A 22832-nucleotide genomic window follows, 5' to 3' on the forward strand; every position below is an offset into this window, starting at 1 on the left:
CACTGTTAACTCCAGCTCTGAAGGATGTGACACCCTTTTCTGGCCTCTGTGGGTACCTGCTCACACGCACGTGCACACCCACACCAAAGTTAAAAATAAAGAAAGAAAAAAATAAAAAGTTCTAGTATTGAGGTCATTTTACGGAAAAACTGTTGTAACCTACAAATACCAGAGCTAGTTCCTCTACTTTTAGGTTGTGTCCTAAGAAAGTGCTCTTGGATATTTGGAATACTGTTTATAATGCAAAACAAACAAATAAAACAAAAAAACAAAACAACAACAGCAACAAAACAGATGGCCAAGTATCTTAACAGTAGGAAATCAGTTAAAAGGAATAAAGGAATTGTACTTGTTAATAATTTAAAAGTAGTTTCCCCTTTCTAAATAAAAAACAATCAGTAAAAACAGTGTGTCTGTGTGTGTACATTTGAGTGTGCAAGTCAGGACATCTTGCTGGACTTGGTTCTCTTTTTCTACAGTGGGTCCTAGGGATTGAACTCAATGTTTCTCATCAAGTACCTCCCCCTCTCCCTGCTGAGCCACCCTGCAGGCACCTAGGTTTTCTCTTTAAAAAAAGAAGTTGTACAAAGACTGGCTTGGTTAAGTGTTCATGTTAGCTAAGTGAAATAAATTACAAATGTTGTGTTCTTGTTTGATTTTTTTTTTCATTATTTGCAGAGAAAAGCTTTGGCATAGATAGATGAACACTGTATCTGTGACTGTTGAGATCATTAGTGATTTTTACAGACTTTGACATCTCTTAATGTCTTTAGGAAACATCTTACTCAGTTATCACAATACATTATGTTAAAAGTTATAACATAACAAGTTAGAAAAGTGTGTGCCTCTTCCTTTCATACCGTCTTTTATTTGGTTATTTCTTCTGTCCATATCAAACGGGGTCTGCTCTCCAGGTCACAGTAACTGTTCTTGAGTAGACATCATTGTTTGATGTCTCTTGGGCTAGACACAGTAGTAAGTTCTTGACACTTGGCTGCTGAGCTTTTGTCTAGGCATTGGTAACTTGCGCTCTCTGGAAGGGTTGGGGACTGAGGAACTTGGCAACTCAGGGCTAGACTGAGTTATATCATGGACTTTTGCATGTAACCCTGTGTGACCATGGACAGAAAGCTTTAGTTTGGATGGTTAATGTAACTGTCTTGTCCATGAGTCAGTGAGTATGTCACATCTGGATCAGCGTAGGTGCATGAGCGACAGTAACTAGGTAGCTATGCAGGTGTGTAGTCTGCAGCCCATGTCTTATTAGTTTGCACTAAAAAAAAACTGAGTCACCTTTAATGATAATGCAGGTTTCGTGGAAACTCACTGTTTGGGGGGACTGGAAAGTCATTTTTAAGAATGATCTCTGTTTAACAGTGCCCGGCTTTGCCTTCTTGTCTCCCTTCAGTCTGCGGGCCCGGCATTGACATCCGCAACGACTACCAGCAGCTGAAGCGCCTGGAAAACTGCACAGTGATTGAGGGCTTCCTCCACATCCTGCTCATCTCCAAGGCCGAGGACTACCGAAGCTACCGCTTTCCCAAGCTCACGGTCATCACCGAGTACTTGCTGCTGTTTCGAGTGGCCGGCCTCGAGAGCCTGGGAGACCTCTTCCCCAACCTCACAGTCATCCGTGGCTGGAAACTCTTCTACAACTACGCACTGGTCATCTTTGAGATGACCAATCTCAAGGATATTGGGCTCTATAATCTGAGGAACATTACTCGGGGGGCCATCAGGATTGAGAAGAATGCCGATCTCTGTTACCTCTCCACTATAGACTGGTCTCTCATCTTGGATGCAGTGTCCAATAACTACATTGTGGGGAACAAGCCCCCAAAGGAATGCGGGGACCTGTGTCCTGGGACCTTGGAGGAGAAGCCCATGTGTGAGAAGACCACCATCAACAACGAGTACAACTACCGCTGCTGGACCACAAATCGCTGCCAGAAAAGTAAGAGTGCGCGACCATGGGACTTGTGCTTTCTCCTTCTTGTTGGTTTTCTCCTCTTCCTCCTCCTTCCCTTTGTCTCTGTCAGGGCAGGGTGAGGTTCTCTCACGTGTTCACGTTGCCTTGTGGACATGTTTCCTGAGGATGGGCAAGGGTTGGTCTTGGCTAGCTTTCCTATGTAGGTGGAAGCTGAGGGTACCAGACTGGGGCCTGGACGGAGGCCAAGTCTGGCTAGAAATAATTCTCTGTATTTGGGGGCTAGACGTTTTTTAAACTTTAGCTTCTGTGATGGGAAAGGTGACTTGGTGTGCTTTGTAAGTCGCTGACTGGGCAGAAAGGAGCTTCTCACAGGTCCATTCTTGCATTCTTTGTGTAAAAGGATTATATAGTATCATAATCATCATCGTCTTCATCATCTTTGTAGAGCAAGAGTTCCTTCTCATGAGTTTCCACCTTGGAATATGGCTGATGAGAGGAAAAGTGTGGTACTCACTAATATCCTATGAAAGTGACCCATGGCTCTCAGGACATTGGGATTTAGGAGACCCGGTTTAATATGGAACACTTGATAGATACGAGGCCTATGTGCTAGTTTCCAGGAGTCCCTGGTTCAGTCTCTGCTTGAGACAGCTCTATAGGAGGGTGTGTCTTTGAAACCCTGGGCTTTCATTTCCATTATTGTATACCTGTTGGGAAAGTCTTACGCAATCACTTAGTGAAGGAAACTTGAAAACATTCAGTGGCCCCCGAGTCACCTTATGATGCTTGAAGCTTGTTTGTTTATCTACAGTGCACATATTTCCTTTGTGGAATACCTGAACTCTTATCCTAATGTGATAAATGCCATGAGAATCAGGTTGTTGTTTTGTTTTTTGTTAGCTAGAATGTGGCTGTGGTTCAGGGAATTTGCTTTATTGCATTCAATAATATTTAGACATACTGGCCAGCAAGGTTTCACTTGCTGGTTTCCCTTAGCATCTTAGCTGTTCTTTAACGGCTGACCCAGTTAAAGACTGAAAGAGTCTATATATCCTAACTAGTTATAAAGAACACACCTCAAAAAGAAACCCCCCCAGAACCCCAAGTTGATAGGCTTGTCTAATCTGTGAAATGCATATAATCAACTAGTACAAGCTCAGCCTTTACAGGTAGCTGGTTTAACATCCCTTTAGTTGGGGCCCAAGTAGGAAGCCACACATTGTAATTGCTTCCTGTAATTTGATCTGTGTGTGTGTGTGTGTGTGTGTGGTGCCTGTGTATGTGTCTATGTCTATGTGTCTGTGTGTTGGGGAGGGGGTTGTGGGGTGAGGTGTGTGTATGTGTATATGTGTGTTGGGAGGGTGTATGAGCTATAATTAGTAGAGGCCGGGATCCTACTGGTCAGTACCTTGACGAGCTAAGTGGAAGGTATTTTCCTGGTTGATTAAAACAATTTCCTATCTTTGTCTTAAATTCCCTATCTTTGAAAAAACAGTAATCTTTTTGGTTGGCTTTGAGATAAGGTCTCAATCTGTAGTTGTGGCTGGCCTAGAACCTGCTACTCTTGAATTCGTGACAGTTCTCATGCCCTAGTCTCTCAAGTCCTGGAATTACAGGAATGAGTTACCTTGCCCATTGCAACAAATTATTTATTTTAATTTTTTAAAAAACCTATTTAATGTGTGTGGGTATTTTATCTGCGAGTGTGACTGTTCACCACAAGAATGTGGTGGTGTGGTGTCCATGGACCAGAATTTCAGACGGGTATGAACTGCCATGTGAATCCAGGAAATCAAACCTGGGTTCTCTGGAAGAGCAGCGAGTGCTGTTAAGAGCCGACTCATTTTTCCAGGCCCCCAAATTTTGTTTTTAAAGTAGCCTTGGCATTTGAAAAATTTTATCTTAGAAAGCATCCTCAGAGATTTGAATGCAGAAATGAGATTCTGGGGGACTGGGCTGTCCTGAGCTGTGGTTAGGCATGTTCCTAGAGCCGTCGTGTTACCCTGTAATGGTGACCAGACTAAGGCTAGGAAAGCAAGCGTTTGGGGGGCTTATGAGCTGTGCACAAAGGGAAGTGCCGTGTACAGCATCACTAGCTAACACCTGCTCAGCCGTTCACCAGCCGCCTCTGTCTCACCGCGCTCTCCAGCGGTTTCTGAAGAAGTTCAGGGCAGGGATAAGGCCTGTATTCTGGGGTCAGAGTCTAAGGTCTGTAGCCAGAAATTACCAAGTCATTTCAATTGCGTAGGCTGTAGTGTCTTCATCTTCACAATGGCACGGAACCTGCCTCCCTCGCAGAGTGGATGGAAGGTTAAAAAAAGAAAACAGTGGAAAGCAACCAGGGTTAGAAATTGAGCCCTGATGCCAGAGAGCCTGTTGACTGGAGCTGGTCTGCCCAAGGCCGTGTTCTGCAGCCTCTTCCTTGGCCAGCTGGGCCAGTCCTGGCGACGTGTCCTGTGATTTCACAATGGAGTAAGACCGCAGAGTCCATTCAAGGATATTGTCTTCTTACCCTAACCTGAAAACTCAGGCAAGGTCACCGGCCCCTGTAGGTTTTCCGTCTCCACGAGAATTCTTTTCCTCTGCTCACTTCCTTTACTGTGCTGTCGTGTGCATCGTAGCCACAGGCCACGTGTCGTGTGCATCGTAGCCACGGGCCACGTGTGCCCGAGCTGTGTGGCCTGCCCCAAGCAAAAGACCCGCTATTGGTGTAAAACTTGGAGGATGTAGTATATAGGAAAAATTCTTGAACAATTTCATGCAGTTTCTTTTTTTTTTAATTTTTTAAGAATTATTTATTTATTATGTATACAACATTCCTTCCATGTATGCCTGCACGCCAGAAGAGGGCACCAGATCTCATCATAGATGGCCGTGAGCCACCATGTGGTTGCTGGGAATTGAACTCAGCACCTCTGGAAGAGCAGTCAGTGCTCTTAACCTCTGAGCCATCTCTCCAGCCCCCCTTAAAAATAAATCTTAAGGAAACAGACTGAGGTCAATAACATGAAACAATTACGTGGGATCTGGGAGTCAGAAGGAGCCATCTTGCCATTGAGGGCCAGGTTTGGGCCACCCCACAGTGTCAGATTTGTTGGCAGGACTTTGGGGGTGAGGCTTCCCTGTCTTCAAGGAGGAGCTGGGAACTCCATGTCCCCAAGGAATACGCAGGCTTGTTTCACTAGCCTATGCTGGTACGAAAGGGCTCAGATTGGTTAGTGGGTCACATCTCAGTTCTACTGTGCAGCCTGCAGGACCTGTCCCACCTCAGGGTGACAGCTAACCCCAGTACAGGAAACGCAACAGCAAGACAGAAGAGCAGACAGAAAGCAAACCCCCAAGAAAAAGGCTACTAAAGAGCACCCAACGAGCCTGAAGTCAGCACAGAATGTCTCTGGGATAAAATCACAAGCTGAACATCTGGGCACAGTGAAGAGGAGAAAGCGCCCTGTGACGCCTTCCCAGGGGAAGGCGGGGTCAGAGAGACTGACTGTGGTTTCCTTTCTGTGGAGGTCGGATGATGAAAAAGACCTAATGTGTTTAGAAAAGGAAATGGGACTTGAACCAGCTCTGCCTCAGCCCACACCTCTCAGCGCTGGGAGTGCTTGCTCTGCTAGGGCCTCCCTGCCGGAGAACAAATCCTTCTCTCAAGAGATTTCAGAACAAAATGGGAGAGGCAGTGTGAGCAGGGGCTGATGAATTGCCCCATTCTTCCTCCCAGCGCAGCTTTCACCACCCAGCAAGACTCGATTCTTCAACAAAACAAACCTATGTGTGCCCAGGCTGGCTGAAGCATTCCAAGTCAACAAAACAAACCTCTGTGTGCCCAAGCTGGCAGAAGCAATCCAAGTCCTGTCTCTTTAAGTCACCAAGTGTTTGGGAGCTCCCACCGCTGCTTCCCAGAAACACTGAAGTTTACAGGCTTCACACAAGCCAGGTCTGGCCAAAAGAAAACAGAGAGGTAGGAGGTATGAAGGCCCTGGCAGAAAGGCTGTGTGTGGCAGAAGTTGGTTTGCAGCCTCCTGGCTTGACCACACTTCAGTGCGCTGGAGATCCTGGAGAAAGAATTTGAGCTGTCTCTTGCTCAGCTCTCACCATCTACACACTTCCCGGCATCCAGCAGTCCAGTGAAGGACTCCCACGGTTCCGGCTCTGGAGGCTTCTTCAGCTTTCCACTCAATGTCACCCCCACCCCACCCTGACCCCGGCCATCATAACAATGTTTTAACCCAATGGCACATCCTACAAGAAGTAATGTTTGACTTTCTATTTCGGACAAAGGCATATTTATTAGCTTACTTTTTGGCACTCCATAGTCTAGATGGAGACTGTCCTGTGGAACGAATAGGAAATGCTTGTCACGGACAGATGACGTAATCATCAAGCCAGACAGACAGATACACAGACTGGTAGAGTCTTCTGAAGACCTCCATGGGTTCTGCACATGCGTTCCTTTTCTTAAAACATGCTTTGATACACTTACATGTTTAGTTTATATTTGTCCCAGACAGTATTTCCTGTGGCACAATTTTATTAGTTGTTCTTTTAGCGCAAGATCACCTTAACGGCCTAAAATATGGAAAAACTGTTGAAGAAAATACCATAAAGGAGACTGCTTCTTCGGAGCTAGGACCCAGCAATACCACTTTTGGGTATATACCCAAAGGATGCTCATTCATACCACGAGGATGTGTGCTTAACTGTGTTTATAGCAGCATTGTTTGTCATAGCCAGAACCTGAAAACTACCTAGACACCCCTAGATTGAAGAACGGATAAAGAAAATGTGGTACATTTACACAATGGAGCACTACTCACCGGTAAGAATGATATATTGAAATTTGCAGGATGGATGAAAAATGGATAGATCTAGAAAACATCATATTGAGTGAGGTAACCCAGACCCAGAAAGACAAACATAATATGTACTCACTCATAAGTGACTTTTAGACATAAAGCAAAGAAAAACCAGCCTACTATCCACAACCCCAGAGAACCTGGATGACAAAGAGGACCCTAAGAGAGACATGCATGGATCTACATAGAAAGGAGAAAAAGACAAGATTTCGTGATATTGGGAGCATTGGGGTGACAGGAGAGGGTAGAATGGGAGAGGGGAGGAAGGGAGAGAAGTGGAGAAAAATGTATAGTGCAATAAAAACAATAAAAAATACTATTTAATAANTCGCAAAAGAAAACTGCGCTATTTCAATCAGTTCACCTGCCTCCCTTCACTTCTGGACGTAGCCACTAGAATGTCTGCAGTATGGATGACTGGCATTCTCTTTCCTCTGGAGAGTGCGGCTTTAGTGGCTTCCTTTGAGGCTAAGTTCTTCCCTTCCTCATCTCTAGACAACTGGCTTCAGTCATACCGTCTTCATCCTGCCTGTCTCCAGTCAGAGCCCGGGATCATCATTCAAGGAGCCAGGGGCAAGGGTATTGAGTCCTCAGCAGAATGCCCACCTTGAGTTCACAGAAGCCGTTTAAAACGAATATGTGAAGAATTCCATCTAGTTGTTTTCTGTTGGCTAGTGGCAGAAGAGGGAGGACGTCAGCTTCTGAAGAGAAATACCGTGTGGCGTGGTTGCTGTAAAGGGGGAACACTGGTTGTGCGTTGCTGATGGGCTGCTTTTACGTGGTGTGTTCACCCTTCTTGGATCATGTCTCCTGGCCAATGGTACGGAGGAAGCCCTCTCTTGGCTGCATTCTTTGTATATCTGATTTTATGTAGGTTCAAGTTGTTCCTAAACAGTGAGGGGCCCTGAAGGAATTGTGCTATGACCTTTTTGCTTTAGTAAGGAAATAACTGGCAGTGTCTTCACGTACGATCATTGGACTGTCCTTGTTTCGAAATGGCTTCTGCTTCTCCATCTTCCCCCGTAGCTGCTGCTTTGTTGGCCTCTTCTCTATCTAGGCTTTAGTAGCTGGTGGCTGCCAATGGAACTTAGCCTATTTGGACTGCTGTAACCATTTCACAAGCCAGATGACTTAGGAACAATGGCTTTGTTTCTCACAGTGCTAGAGGCAGGCAGTCTAAGAAAAGGTGCTGACAGGTTCTCTGTTTGATGAGGGCCTACTTTCTGGGTTCACCTTACCCTTCCTCCATGTTTTCACATAGTAGAAAGGGGCAAGGCAACTTTCTGGTATCTCTTTTACAAGGGCACTAATCCCACTTAGGAGGGCTCCATCCCTGTGACTTAATCACAAAGCCTCACCTTGTGCTCAGATACTAGATTTTGGTGCATGAATTTTGGAGCACAGTTATTCAGACCAAATCATAGCCAGAGTCTCAACCCTTTCTCTCACTTTATTGTATTTACTATTCCTTTTGCATCCTCTTGTCCTTACCTACGTTGCAAATAAAGTCTCAAGTCCAGGCCTCTTTTTGAGCTTTTTCTGTTTTTGTTTTTGAGACAAAGTTTCTTTGTGTAGTCCTGGATATCCTAGTTAGGGTTTTAAAAATTGTTGTGAAGAGACACCATGACCATGGCAACTCTTACAAAGGAGAACTTTTAATTGAGGTGGCAGCTTACTGTTTTAGAAGGTTATAATCATTATGGGAAGCATGGCGGTGTACAGGCAGGCATGGTCCTGGCTTCATCTTGATCAGAAGACAACAGGAAGTAGACTGTGACACTGGGAATAGCTTGAGCATAGGACACCTCAAAGCCCACCCCCACAGTTCCTCTAGCAAGACCACACCTCCTAATAGTTCCACTCCCCTTTGGGGTCATTTTCTTTCATACCACTACACTAGCCATTCTGGAAATTGTTTTGTAGACCATGCTGGCCTCGAAGTCAGAGATCTGTCTGCCTCTGCTTCCAGAGTGCTGGGATTAAAGGCGTGCACCACCACCTGGTGGCTTTTTGAGCTTTGAGCTTCATCCATTCATAAGAAGACCACCCCCAGCAGCTGACTGTCCCGTGGAATGTCTCTTCATTTCTGTGCTTTTTCAGTGTTCCACCCATGGGGGACAACACTTTCGTTCTTCTAGCTAATGGTCATGCCAGAAACACTACAACTAGGACCGCTTCTGAGATGCTTCCTTTTCTGATTGGACATCCATGCCCTTGCCATCCCAAATGTTGCTTCACTCTGCCATTCTCCACCCTATTCTATTCATTGTTCACAGTTGTTATGCCCAAATCCGCAAAGTCCCAGCAATAGCCAACAAGAACTCAGTCTCCTTGTTGTAAAAGCAAAAAGCCTTTATTTTCAGCACGTTTGCAAACTCAAGTCTCTCTGCATGTCCAACATATCGGAATAAACAGAGAACCCTGAAGAGCCCCGAGCTGAGTTAGAATTGGGTTTTTATAGTAGTAAAGGTGGGGGTGAGGGGCTTTTGAGGTTCAGGATCCCTGATTGGCTGACATTTGTCTAGGGGTATCCTGGTGAGTGGGTACTGGCAGGTGTTGGAATGTTAGGCATTTCCTTTGGATGATCTGTTTTTGGGTGGTGCTCAGATAATCTCAGCTTGTGGTTCTTCCTGCAGCCAGGTATTGCTTCAGGGTAAACTGCTGAGGCTACTCAGGCCTCTTATTAAATTTATCAATGGCCGAGTTCTACTCTGGCAGGTGATAATGGTTGGAAGTAAAGAACTTCCTTTGGGTGACCTGCCCATATTTATCTCATGGCTGGCTCCCACAACAGTGACTTAGCTTTTCTCCAGCCTCCTGTTCTGTTTCCTCCCACTTTGCTTGGCACCAGTGACTGTCCCACATCTTGGGTAAACATGCTGTCCACCTACGCTGCTGTAGTAGGCCCTTAGAAAGCTCCTTGGTGGTCTTGCTCTCCCCCTTTCCCATTTTACTGCATCATGTAGTGCTGCGGTTCCCTCCTTCCTCCGAGCAACGTCCTCGACACCCTTGCCCAGTTACCTTTGTCTGGACTTGTCCGCCACCCTCTGCTCTCAGACCTGGCTGAGTTCTACACGGAGTTTCCTTCTCTACAAGAAGACAGGACTTTGTAGCCTCCAGTGGTTCTGTCTCCTAGCACTGGGCAGGTTGGTTTTTGAAGTATTGTAAATCCTGACGGTATCTTTCCATGCATGGCTGCTTTGTGAGCCCAGGGGTGAGCCCAGCACCTGCTTTGTGAAAATCCACATTCTTCCAAGCAGAGAGAGCAGTCTGCATTGGTTGATTATAAAATGTGGTTCTGATGTTCCCTCTGTCCCTGCCACCATCACAGCTACTGAGGAGCACTACCGTGCAAACCGTCTCTAGTTTTAATTGGCGGAGAGGACCGACTGTAGATAGGAACTCATCTCTCTCATGCCATTGTCAGAATGTGCCAAGGCCTCAGATGCAGAAGTCTAAAAGGTTGACTCTGGCCCCAGAAGCTGTATTAGGTTGTGCAGCCATTTGCCGAAGACCAGCTTTCCAGAGGTGAATCTTCCTGAGTACCTGTGGTTTTCTGACTTCTCAGTGGGTTTATTTAAGATGATGCTCTGATAATAGAGGCTTTCTGGTATTTGATTTTATGTATGGACACTTCCACTAAAAAAATAATAAAATCAAATAAAAAGAGAATAAAAGTAAAGCCTAAGACCTTGCTGCTAAACTTGGCCTCTTTGCCTGCCAGAGTCAGCAGCTTGTGACCGGCTCACAGCACCCCTGTTGCGTGTTTGGAGGCCACGTCTTTGCCAGAAAATCCACAAAGCTGCACTGGAAACTCACTTTGCTGGCAAGGCAGCCTTGTTTCGGTCAAAAAGACACTGACTGAGGCAGTGGTCCTCCAGAGTGTGGCTTTTCCTCCTGTCCTAAAAATGAGAAACCATCGTGCCTCCCTTTATTGACAGAGAAAAACATTATCATCTCAGGATGGGTTCAGGAACTCAAAGTGAAGGCTGGTAGTGTAAAACAGACAATTCTGGGTCTTGTTATTTTGTTTTGCCTTGATACCGGTTCTTAAGTTCTTGTTTATCAAATCCTGGTCACCAGGGCAGCATAGTCTTTCTTCCCCGCTTCTTTGCTTTTCTTTGCAGGCTGGTAGTACATATTTCCCTGGGGAGAAAGTGGAAGGCTTGTTCAAGCATTTGTAAATCCCCTGGAGTTTTTGTGCTGTGAGAGTCCAGCCATGTATTTGGCAGGGTTTTATTTTAACTTTAATCTTCAGCTACCTGGGAAGACCTGGAATATGTCTGGAAATGTGATGGAGTCTGCCTCCAAGCTCCCACAGATTGCTAAAATAGATCATGACGTAAACCTTGAGACAGGCCCATGGACCCTGATGGGTAGGCAGACCCAGAGTTGAACAAGTGGGCTCTGGCTTCTCACATTGTGTTAAGAGCTTGTCTTCATTCCCCGGGAATGCCTCTGTTCTGGTCAGCTGCTCCCACTGTGGGGGTGATCTTTATTTAGAAGGGGTCACATGCCCTAGGCCTCAGTGCTATATGCCTTTTATAGTCGGGTGTGGAGATCGCATTCTGTCCTTCTGATGGCTAACTCCTTGAACTGAGGTGTTAAAGCAGTTTGTGTCCACGTTTCTTAGGGACACCACTCAGCAGACTTCAGATCTTAGAGCAGCGCGTCTACTTCCAGAGAGGATTTGCTCTGGGCTGATTCCTCCAGTTAAGGCTTCACTCTTCTGGACCTACCTTAGAAGTCATTTATTTATTTTTCACTAGGGATGCCTTCTTAGGGACTGCAAGGAGTTCAGACTCTCTTCATAGTGTTTGTTTATTTCAACTCGAAGTTTTTGGAGTTATATCCTCAGTCCCTTCCTATTTTCTTGGCTGTGCCTGCTTGTACAGTGGTTCTGATTTCTCCCCGGTAGCTTCTTTCCTTGGTTGCGTTGTGTTTCTCATATGTGTGCCAGTGTGACACTCTCAACTAGAGTGGGGGTGACATGGAGCCTAGGAGCCTGTGGCTGATCTCATCCTGGATTGCATTCCTCAACTCCAGTGTATCATGGCTCAAAAGGCAAGCTCGGCTAGTGGTGGGCCTGGAAGCCTTTCTTTGGAAATGTGTCTCCTTCCTGCTCATGGCCTGATGAGTCAGGGACTCAGGTTTAATAAGGTGGGTGTCTCTGAGTAGAATGCTCCCCTTGACATGGAGTAGCACGGCAGGGCTTTTCTCCATCCATGAAACAGAGACAATCACATAGTAACTGGAAAGCTCCCACAAGACTGCCCAGCATTTAGTGAGTTCTTGGTCAATGGTAGCAGCTGCTGCTATTTTAAAAATAGCTGTGTTCAAAGACCATCTGAAAGTTTGAACATTAAGCTTGGCTGACTGTATATTTACTGCCATATCTTAAGTGGTCTTTCCCTTTTGCTTTTCCTGAATTGCCAGCATTCAATTATCATAAATAGCAGGGCATAGTTGAGGAGTGGTTCTGGCTAATTTAATCTGGATTGTTCAAATTTTCATGTCTGCCCAGATAAGCCATATCTTTTAAGAGCACTCAGTGATGTGTATACGTCTGTGTCCAGATGCCTCTATAGACCTTATAGGTGTGTGTAGACTCTACTTCTTTTGTTATCAAACTCCATGAATTTATTCTGCTTGCAGACTTGGTATTTGGGAGAATTTAAGAAATATCAACAGATTTTTCTGTATGATGTTGACATTAAATATTATCTTTTGAAACTTTTTTTTCTCCCATTCTGAGAACATTAAAGTGGTTAGAGAGTGGGCATAGTTTTTAGTGAAGATAACAAGGAGGCACATTTTTATGGGTGACAACTGCAGGTCTCACAGAGTGAAGGTAGCAGCCATCTGCTTCAGGCTGGAGCCCGTGCCTATTTATGCTCTTCTTTGGGTAATAATAGCTGTGTGCATACTCGTTGGTACGTGCACATGTGTTTGCATTTGCACATTTGTGTGTGAGTGTTTGTGCATGTGTGTTTATGTGTTCGGGCATATGCAATCGTACCACTGTCTTTTCCCACCCGGCTTCCTCTGCTGTTTTGTTTTGCTTCATTTTTCCTCCTCTCCTTGCAGGAAACAAACACTGGCTCTCTGTGTCCTCTCTTAGATCTTCCTTCCGGTCCAGAGGGTCAGGTGGGTGGGCAAATGCTGTGCAGGAATGCCAGGCCCTCTTCCGGAAGCTGGGCTTCTGTTTTGTCTCATTGTTGAACAGAAGTTGCTTGTTTTTTTTTTTTTTTTTTTTTTGGCCTTGGTCATAAACAAGGACTTGGTCCTCAGTCCTCTCTTCTTCCTGCCATTTGTTTTCCTTCATGGAACCACGTGAGATGGCAACAGAGACTTGGTCGCTTGATACTCAACCTTGTCAGCTTTGGTTAGAGAAACTGTCAGCCTGACCCCGTAGGTAACTGCCTCAAATTTGTCTTTAAAAATCTTAATGAAGACACTGGGTAATGTAGTCAGGCATGCCTAGTAGTTTCCCCTACATATTCCGTGACCTCCAGCTGATGAGTAAACCTATTTATGTATTCAACCCTCCATAGACTATCTATGATAAAGTTCAGTTTAAAAGTTGGACACAAGTAGAGGTTAGCAACAATAATAGCATGCTACAGTTAACAGCAGTACACTGTAATAAAATTGCCAGCACCACTCAGGACTCCTGCACTTTGGGGCCATTATTAAATAAAAGAATGTTCACTTGAGGACCAACACTGTGACCGGAGAACGAGAGGCAGTACTAATTGACAAATGGGGAAAGGGTGTATATAGGGGGACAGACAGAGTGATGATTCGCATCCCAGGCAGGACCGATGGGCACAACTCTAAGTTGTGTCTCACTGCTCAGAGCAGTGTCCAGGTTAGTTGTTGGTTTCTAGGCTCATAGTTTTGGACTGTAGTGGACTGGGTTATGAAACCCCTGCCATCCACACAGTCAGGCCTAAAGCTGTGCCTTGTATGCTGTGACAGCCAGTGACATCCCTCCTGGCTAGCCTAGGTGCTGAGCTACCTGTGGCTCCTAGGCCACCAGGAAGGAGGACCCTGCCCTAATACAATGCATCTCCCTCTGGCAGCAGGTCTGTGAAGGCAGGTTATCCGTTCTGGGGCTTCTCATAATGCTCAGATAGTTATAGCAGCAGCCGGAGACCAGGGACTTGCCCTCGGTAGTATAAGGGGGGGGGGGGGACACAAAAGATCAGCATACAAAGAACATACCCCTTTCCCCAAAAGAAAAGACTAGAAAAAAGAAGATGATGGTCCCCATAGAAATACTTCTGGGAAATCCTAGTGTTTGAATTATGATGTGGGAGTGTCATATATCAATCTGTTGATTTCATTGGTTAAGTTATAATAAACCAACTGCTTGGCCTCAGCTTAGAACATAGATGGGAGGAGTAAACAGAATAGAATTCTGGGCGGAAGAGGAAGTGAGGTCAGACTCTGCTCTGCTTCCGGAGAGAGACCCGACAGCTCTGCTGGAGCAGAGACGCCATGCTCAGCTCTCCCAGGCAGCTGCAACCCACGATGGACTTAGGCTAGAATCTTCCCGGTAAAGCGCACCTTGGGGTGCTTACACACACATCATTAGAAATGGGCTAGTCCAGGTGCGAGAATTAGCCTGTAAGGGCTAGAGTTCATGGGCCAAGCAGTTCTTAAATGAATACAGTTTGCGTGTTGTTATTTCGGGCATGAGCTAGCCAAGCGGCTGGGGTGTTGGGGACGCAGCCCTGCCGCCCTTATTTCAACAGAATTAGGTCTCCTGCTGCCCCCACTTCCTAAAAGTACTGTGATATGAAGACCAGCGATGACTAGTCAAGAGTCCTCTGACAGGAAAACCTAGCTCTTCTCCTGGGGTGGTGACCTCATGGGAGGTTTCCTCTGATTTCTTGACCCCTGGATGGATGGCCTCTTATACTTTGCAGAGTGAGTGCTATCAAACTCCTGGGGTACAGAGGTAGTCCACAGAGGTAGAGAAATCTTTTTTTTTTTGCTCTACTCCTCAGTGGGTTTGAGATAGTTAAATCAGTCTGTGATGTGTCAGTGTTCCCCTCAGAAGCCCCCCAATAACCAGTCCCAGAGATTTCAGAGACTGTTCAAACACAGTGCAGGAAACACAACTTCTCCCCTCACAGGGGGAGAGAGAGAAGTTGGGAGCAGAAGCCTGGACCTGTTTCCCACCCCATCTGGATGCTCCTTCCCACCCTGTCTGCATCTCAGACCACTGGGGCTCTCGCCTGCTTCTCCCAACTTCTCCCTCTTCCCAACTATCCTTTGTGACCACAGCTTGTCTCCAGTCCTGATGGTCATACGGGTTTATGAATGGAATTCTGAGAATGTATAATTTTCTCTGAAGAATGTTTCTGTAGTCCAACAAACACTTCTTGTTTGCTGAAGGGGGAAAAAAAAATCTTTCCTAAGAGTCACTAGATGCCAGAGATGTCAATTAGGGGTGGGCTGGAGCTCTGGGTGAAGCAGTTTATACTGACAGACAGTGGATGAAAAGCCAAAGCCTCTAACCTGGCCAGAGGAGTTTGTATCGCAGGATTCATTTCATTGTAGGTTTGTTGCAGGTCACACCGTGACGATGGCATTTGGTCCCGCTGCCCATAATGATGCGAGCTTGTTTGTACTTCGTTCTCGGCCAGAGGGCCTCTGAACCTCTCCCATTTGACTGGTGTGAGTAGGTTGCAGACATTTGAGTTGACTTGGTCTCCCTGGGAAGCTTCCTGAGTGTCTTTGGATAACCACAACTTGATCTTGGTGGGCACTATTGTTACCCTAGTCCTTGGAAGGCCTCAGATCTAGAGGTATTTCTCAACCTGTGGGTTGCAACCCCCTTGGGGGGGGGTTGTACAAGAGTCATCCTAAGACTATCAGAAAATATAAATACTTACACTGTGATTCATAACAGTAGCAAAACTGCAGTTATAAAGTACCAAAGAAAATAATTTTATGGTTGGGGGAGTCATCACAACACGAGGCACTGTATTAAAGGGCCAGCAGTAGGAAGGTTGAGAACCCCTGAATCATAAGGAAAGGACTGCAGAAGATGAATTAAGTCAGTCTCAGAGAAATGGTAGTCAGGGTGGTGTGCAGACCCCACTTCAGCTCACAAGTTAGAGGGGAATGACTTGTGAGTGATTCATTGTGGGCTGCTTCAGTTTCTATTAGCAAGCTCGGTGTATGTACACAGCCCGGTTTTTCAAAGTAGCACTTCATTTGCAAGCTCTTCAACCTCCTATTATTCCAGTCTCAGTTTTGGCTAATATACTCAAATAAATACAAACCTGACCTTCCTCTGTACCTTCCCATTTTGAAGCCAGCCTGGTGGCCTAGATGCCCAGTTGATCAAATGGTAAAAAGAGGAAGGCACAGCCCAGCCTCGTGATCAGGGAACATTGCATGAAAGTTGTGTGCGCACAAAGATAATGGTTTATTACAGAAACGGATCACATTTCCCCCAGCTTTGGCATGCATGAGTGGCCCAAAGGTTGTCTTTTTCCTTCCCTCCTTTTTCTTATCTTTCGCCACAGTGAGTCCTGAGTTTTCTTCTGACTTTGGGATTTAATGTTGAGGAGGGTGGTCAGAATCCAGGGTGGTTGCCCTAGACCTGGATTTTGGCAAATGTTACCAAGATGGACAATAAGACATTCCAGTCTGTCTCTTTGGATTGTGCCCTGAGGTAAAGAGCTGGCTCCCAGACTGACTTGAAGTGGACTGTGAACGGCCACAGGTGGCTACAGCTCACAAGTTCACAAGAGCTTCCCAGGAACTGGATGCAGGCTAGCAGCCTAGCAGAGCACTTTGGAGATGGGGCAGAAAGAAGGAAAGGTGGTCAGAGGAGCTGAGAGCAAATTCAGGTAGGATTTATGTTAAGTCTTGCATTTTTGAAGTGACATTTTCTTGGTCTGGCCTTTGCTGTTACCAAAGTGAATTATTTATAAGTACTTCTGAGAAACACCAGTGAAACTTGATTATGTGGAATGAATTTAAATTCAATAAAGTCATTCTTCTAGACCAATGTCGGCTTTCCCTCGTCTAGAATCTAGCAACTTGATAACCTGGGAAAGAGTGTTCTCTTCCACTGGTGATGATTGATGTCGTCCGAGGTGCAGCTGTTGAGAGATGGATGTCTGAGTGTGGCACTGAGCGGACGTTAGAGCAAAATGAAAATCTTCTCGTGTTGTCTTTGTGTTGAGTGCATTTCGCTGTGTGTTCTTCTCTTGGGCCTCTGGTTTGGCATGCAGGTTTCAGCCAGGGCAAGTATTAATTGCTGGAATATTCTACAAGCTCTCCCCTTATTTGATGTCCGGTCATTGTCCACTTCCTTTTATACATTTTCTCAGATCTCCTTTACCAAGAGCCCCTTTAGGTTGTGCTGGGATAGCTCCATTGAGGCTGTAATTTGGCCACTGAGGGTCGTTTCTGTTCTTTGTCAGTAGGTTGGAAAGGTCTTGTTCACTCACCCCTCACCTCACTCCCCAAACAGTTAATAGACAGCTTGCTGGTTCAGACTGATGCCCCTACTTAGAATATAGTTTTTGCTTCTCCTGCCCCCGAGTCAACGGCAGGCCAGTGGAGGGGGCATTATGTAAAGTGCCAGCTCTCTGTGTAGCCCTGACCACATGCAGCCATCGAGTAGTCAGGCTTAGTATGAGATGGAGGGGACTGAGGAGACACCAGGTGGCACATAGCACTTCTCCTGGCAGGACGAGAGTGAGAATTGTCTGATGTCAGGACCTCAGTGTCATAGTTACTCTTCTGTTACTGTGAAGAGACACCAAGACCAAGGCAACTTACAGACGAAAAAAGTTTATTAGGGCATACAGTTTTCGAGGGTGAATCCAGACCGTCATTCAAGGGCTGTACTCCACAGAGTACACACACCTGCATATGCATGAATACACACACACTTCAAAGAATCAGAGGGTGACAGCTTATGCTGTGTGGCAAGATAATCTCAGCTTTAGATGAAAAAGAAATAGAGGTAATAAGTGCAGAGGGCTCAGAGGAGGACAAGCTTGGTTGGTATTTAGAGTTTTGTTTGGACCAGATACTTGCCTCCGGTGAAACTGAGGTCTTTCCTTAAGAATGTTACACTGGCTCATTCCTGTTTACTCAGCATCGTGTACATGGTTCTTAACTCTCGAATAGGTTGTACTCCAAACTTTTAAGATGTTTGGAATGCGAAGCATATCCTTATGTAAAAAGCAGAGATTTGGGTGGCGATTTGGATCCCAGGATCCCACCATCTGCTTGGGCACGCAAGCCTCATTGGCTTAGATGTTGGTTATATCTGACTGACGTCCAATGCTTTAATTCTGTGAGGATAAGGTCGTGTTGCTTTTTTTTTTTCTGTTGAGTGAGGTGGTACGATATTGGTTGTTTCCATTTTTATCCCCCCTCACAGTCGCCCCTTCTGAGAGCTTGACGCTTTTCCAGATGTTGAGGATGTATTCCAGATGTTGAGGATGTAGGCACGGGGCCGCAGAAATGCAGGGTCATGGAAGCTGGGAACCAGCACTCCTGGCTCTCTGCTCATCCAACAGGGAGGATTCTGAATGGAATCAGGATCAGGGACATCGCCACCAGGACTTGAATTCTTTTCTCTGTAGCTTATGTGTGAGGGAGCACGGACTTAGGGTTCACATTTAGTTTCCGCTCTACAAGAAAGGCCGCTGAGAAGGACGGGTAACAACAAAGTCAGTATGATGTCTGACAGCATTTGCCTCTGAAAAGGGAGGGTATGGGTGCAAATGCGCGACTTGTCTTTTGCTCTCTGGCGTTGTCTGTAAAAACAGAGGTGTTCCAGACCACCCCACCCTCGGCGTGTGTCTCCTCTGCCCTCTAATTAAAGAGAAACTCTTGGTTGTGATCCTTGGCCTGAAGAAATATGAAATCTATGTTAAGTATGCAGGCATGAATGGGCATAGGAGAGATTCGTGGATGAGGATCTGCTGAAACAAATGGTATAAATGGCCAGAGAGAGAGAGAGATGCTAACTGAGTCTCTCTTTCAGCTTGTGGTACTTAAGGCAGCGATAAAGTAGTTGGAAAAGGTGGTCATTTGAGAAGTGAAAAGATGTGGAGTTCTGAAGCGAGCTGGGGTTTTTCCGCCTGTTGATAGAGTGACTTGGACGGTAGCGTTTAAAGAGTGGGGCAGCTCCAGTGTTGATGATCCTGACTGCGATCCGAGCTCATAGAGGAAGCTAACATCCTCAGGCTGGAGTTTATTGGATAACAGCTCCTTAAACTCCCATCAGAAGGCTTCATTTAATGTTGTGCGGAGACTTGCAGCATCTACAATGTGGAGCTCTTTAGATCTTTTAAAAAGCATACACATAAATTATTTGTTTATTAAGTGGGGGAAAGTAGGTTACGATTCAGTGCAGCTCTGCTCCTTCGTAGTATGCCCAGAAGACCAAGATTTCTTGGGATTTTTACTATGATAGCAGTGAGAAAAAATTTAATTAGCAAGTTAGAAAACACATGAGAAGCGTTTAGGCCAATCCACAGTGTAACTATGTTGGTGATTTTGAGAGAACGGAAAGAATGAAGCAGATTTACCCTTTTGGGGGGGGGTGAGGATTTATCTTTTAAGATGGTGGGAAACTGATAAATGTTTTAACTACCAGACTGGAACAAACTACAAAAGATAAGCCGTGACATTCTTCTGTGTGGATTATCCCATAGTGTGAAACCCATACCTGTGAGCTTACACGAGCAATTGATTGTATGTGTTAGCACACGCACGTGTGTTTATGTGCGTGCATGCACGCATGTGTGTGTGCGTGTCCGTGTGCTTTTGCTGGAGGTGCCAGGCAAGTGCTTTACAGCTTAGCGAGACAGCTTTTACACGATTATGTATAGGAAATTTTAGTTGTAGACAACAGAAACGAGTCATGGAGGGAAGATTCTGACTCTGCGTAGTTGAGGGGCCTTTTTTGTTTCAGGGTTGACTCCTGTAGGAGAATACAGCTGATTTGGGTAACGCTGTGATGGTGCAAGTTCTGGTGAGTGAGAAGAAGCCTAAGGTTGCTTGCCTGATCTTCATTTAAGTTCAGAAATGCTTTCTCTGCTGGTCTTAGCAAGTGCTTTCTTGATTGTGCCCTGGTAGTCAGAGGTAAGAGCTGTCAGCCTTTCTCTAGCCTAGAGCTCCATTTTCTGGTTGAATGGAGACTTCCTTCTTTGAGACCCCAATGTTTCTTTTCCTTGTGTCTGCAGGTATGTGCAAGTGAGTTCAGTCTTGCTGCTCCTGCTTGATAAAGTAGGAGATTTCGCTCCTGTGGGGTTCATGGCCTCGAGTCAAGTGAAGACATTTTGAAGATTGACTTTTCTCCTCACTATTCACGGCAGGGCTCTTGAAACCTGTGCCTTATCTACAGATTTGGTTGTTCAGGGGCATACTGCCACTGAAGCCAAAGTCAAGGCAGCTCCTGGAGTTGAGTTCGGTTACAATGTCTGCTTTGCACAGTACTCTCTAGGAAGCAACCCCACATGTCCCTTTAATCCCCAGAAGAGTCCTAGTGAGCCAGAGTGGGTACTGACTTGGACATAGCCACATCCAAGTTACCAAAGGCCCTGGACACCACCAGCTACTGTCTACAGTTCGCCTGCCTCAACTGTCCTTCTTAAGGCTGCCAGACACCTTGGTCTGAAGGAGGAGATGGGCCAATCACGGTATATCCTTAAGGGGTGACAAGGCGGGAGCTCAGACAGTGCGGGAACCCTGAGGGTGGGAAACTGAAGACCTATGGAAATGCTGCTTAGTGGCTTATTCGACCCACTTTATCTTTTTTAACTTTTTTTTTTATTCTTTGTGTCTTTCACATCATACACATCTTGATCCCATTCATCTCCTCCTTCCTTTGTGTCTGCCCTCTGCCCCTTATACCCTCCACCAAATTAAATTTAAGAAAAAGAAAAAAATCTTGTCATAGAAGCTGTAGTATGACACAGTGAGTCTGTACCCTTTAGTCCATGTATCTTTATCTGCAAGCGTTCTTTGCAAAGTCCTTGGTCTGGTTGGAGGTCTCTGGTTTTACTACACCATCAGTGATGGGCTCTCACTGGGTCTCTTCTTGCATATTCTCTTGCTGCCCCATGTCATGGAGATCCTGCAGCTCTGGCTCTACAGGAAATCGCCCTTCAAGTAGATGGGGTGGATGTTGGGGTGCGCCTGGATAGTTGCAGGGTTGGTCAGCCTGCCAGCTCTCCCCCTTCCTCATCACCAGGGTGAACTCTCTGGCATTGCCCTGGATAGTTTACACTATGTAGCAATGGGCAAGGTGCAGGGGCCACTCTCCCGAGTGCTGCAGCTGGTGAGGGGCAGGAAAAGCTCGCCTGCTTGACCTCAGGGCCAGCTCTCCCACCTGCCACAAGCATATGGGGGGCGGTGTCTGTCCTTCACCTGCACCACTATACAGCAGATGAAGGGTGGGGCCAGATCTTCCAAGCTCATGTTATTGGTCTTGGGACCGGTTTACCCACACCCCAGTCAACAGACTCCCCTCTACGGTGCTGTTGAGGGGAGGTGCGGGGCCTGCTCTCAAGAGCACTTCTGCTGGTAGGGGGAGGGCCGGCTCCCTTGTCTGCCACAGTTGGTAGGGGTGAGGGGGGGCAACCTTCTTTTTCATACTCAGTGCCGTTTGCTCAGGGGTGACAGTACTCACATCAATTATTAATAAAATAAAATGCCCCACAAGCCAATCTGATGGAGGCGGTTCCTCAACCGAGATTCCCCTTTCTCAGTTAGGTTTATGTTCAGTTGACCAAAGCCATCCAGCACCCTGCCAGTCCCTTTGTGGGTCAGGAAACTGGGGCACGGAGTCTTGGCATAAGTTATGCAAGGTACCTCGCAGCTAAGTTTCCAGCCCTGCCTTCTTGTGGGAATGACTTAAGAAGGCCTGTCTTGCTTGGCTGAAGGTGAGAGGACCTTATTTGATGGATTTGTGAGGATGTTTTGCTCATGGTTGTATCATTAATATATCTTGGGAGGATCTCCATGGTGATTGATAAAACAAGGTCAGAGCCCTGTTGGCATGGTGTCCTCCTGCTTGCTCTTTCCCTCCTTCTCTTCCTTCTCTCTCCACCCGTCCTCATCTAGTCTTCCTCTCCATCCCTCCTTGCCACTTGTCACTTCGTCTCTCCTTTGTCCCCTTTCACACGCTGAGGGCATCTGTGATTCTTAAGATAGAAGAAATAGAATTAGAAGATTGACCAAAGCCTAGTTAAATTACAGCTGCTTAGTTGCACAGCGTCTTGTTTCTGAATGGTAAGACCTTGCTTTTGCCAACTCTTTACATTCCTCTTCCTCGGGCAGGATTGATTTACAGGACTTTGATGTTGATCCGCAATCGGGCTCCTTTGATTGGCTGATTTTGAACTAGGGAGACTGTTTTCAAACTATTCTTTAATCTTAATGAAATGGATGTTCCAGCTCTGATGATTGACAGGTTGTGGTAAAGGAAGAAAGGAATGTGGTTTACAGTAAACTTTTTATCCTCTTATGAGAAAAAAAAAGTAATCATTATGCACAGAGTAAAATACATAAAGTCTAAGAAAATAATCTATCAAATCAGATCCTGGATGGCTCCTGAAAGGTGATCGTGGCAGTGACACTTAATTTCGTGCCTTTTAGTTAGGAACACTGAGCTTCAGGTGGCCTGCTTAGAGTCACCAGCATGTCCCGAGTGTCTTTTCCAAGGTTACAGAGGTATCCTTGGCTTTCTGACCTCTTGGGAAAGTAAGGTGTGCATATGGAACCAGATGCTATTGCAGAACCGAGCACTCTTCGGTGTCACCTGAGCACGGGTGGGCATTGCACCTTGCTATCATGCCCCTGCTGCCCACATGAAAGGACTGAAGAGTGGAGTGTGGTCTTCCTGGCTAGGGCCTGGGCAGCGAGGGCCCTCCCTGCCTGTCCTGTGCCTGCCTGTCCTCCGGGTGGGTCTGGTGCCGACTGGGATTCTTGTGGACTTAGTCACCATGCTGCAGTGGTTGGAGGACAGAGAAACCACTGGGTGCTCTGTCACC

The 22832-nt window shown here is 46.1% G+C and overlaps 1 protein-coding gene across 1 annotated transcript in view; it reads left to right on the plus strand.

Annotated features, from left to right (window-relative positions):
• Igf1r (insulin like growth factor 1 receptor) overlaps window positions 1-22832 on the plus strand; it is a 276603-nt gene that overhangs the window by 44053 nt on the left and 209718 nt on the right. Inside the window, exon 2 of the mRNA XM_050149162.1 lies at window positions 1409-1954. Coding sequence (XP_050005119.1) covers window positions 1409-1954 — 546 coding nt within the window. The remainder of the gene's footprint in view (window positions 1-1408; window positions 1955-22832) is intronic.

Source organism: Alexandromys fortis, unplaced genomic scaffold, assembly GCF_014885135.2.
Source record: "Alexandromys fortis isolate MF-2015 unplaced genomic scaffold, M_Fortis_MF-2015_v1.1 scaffold_67, whole genome shotgun sequence".
Classification (NCBI taxonomy): Eukaryota; Metazoa; Chordata; class Mammalia; order Rodentia; family Cricetidae; genus Alexandromys; species Alexandromys fortis.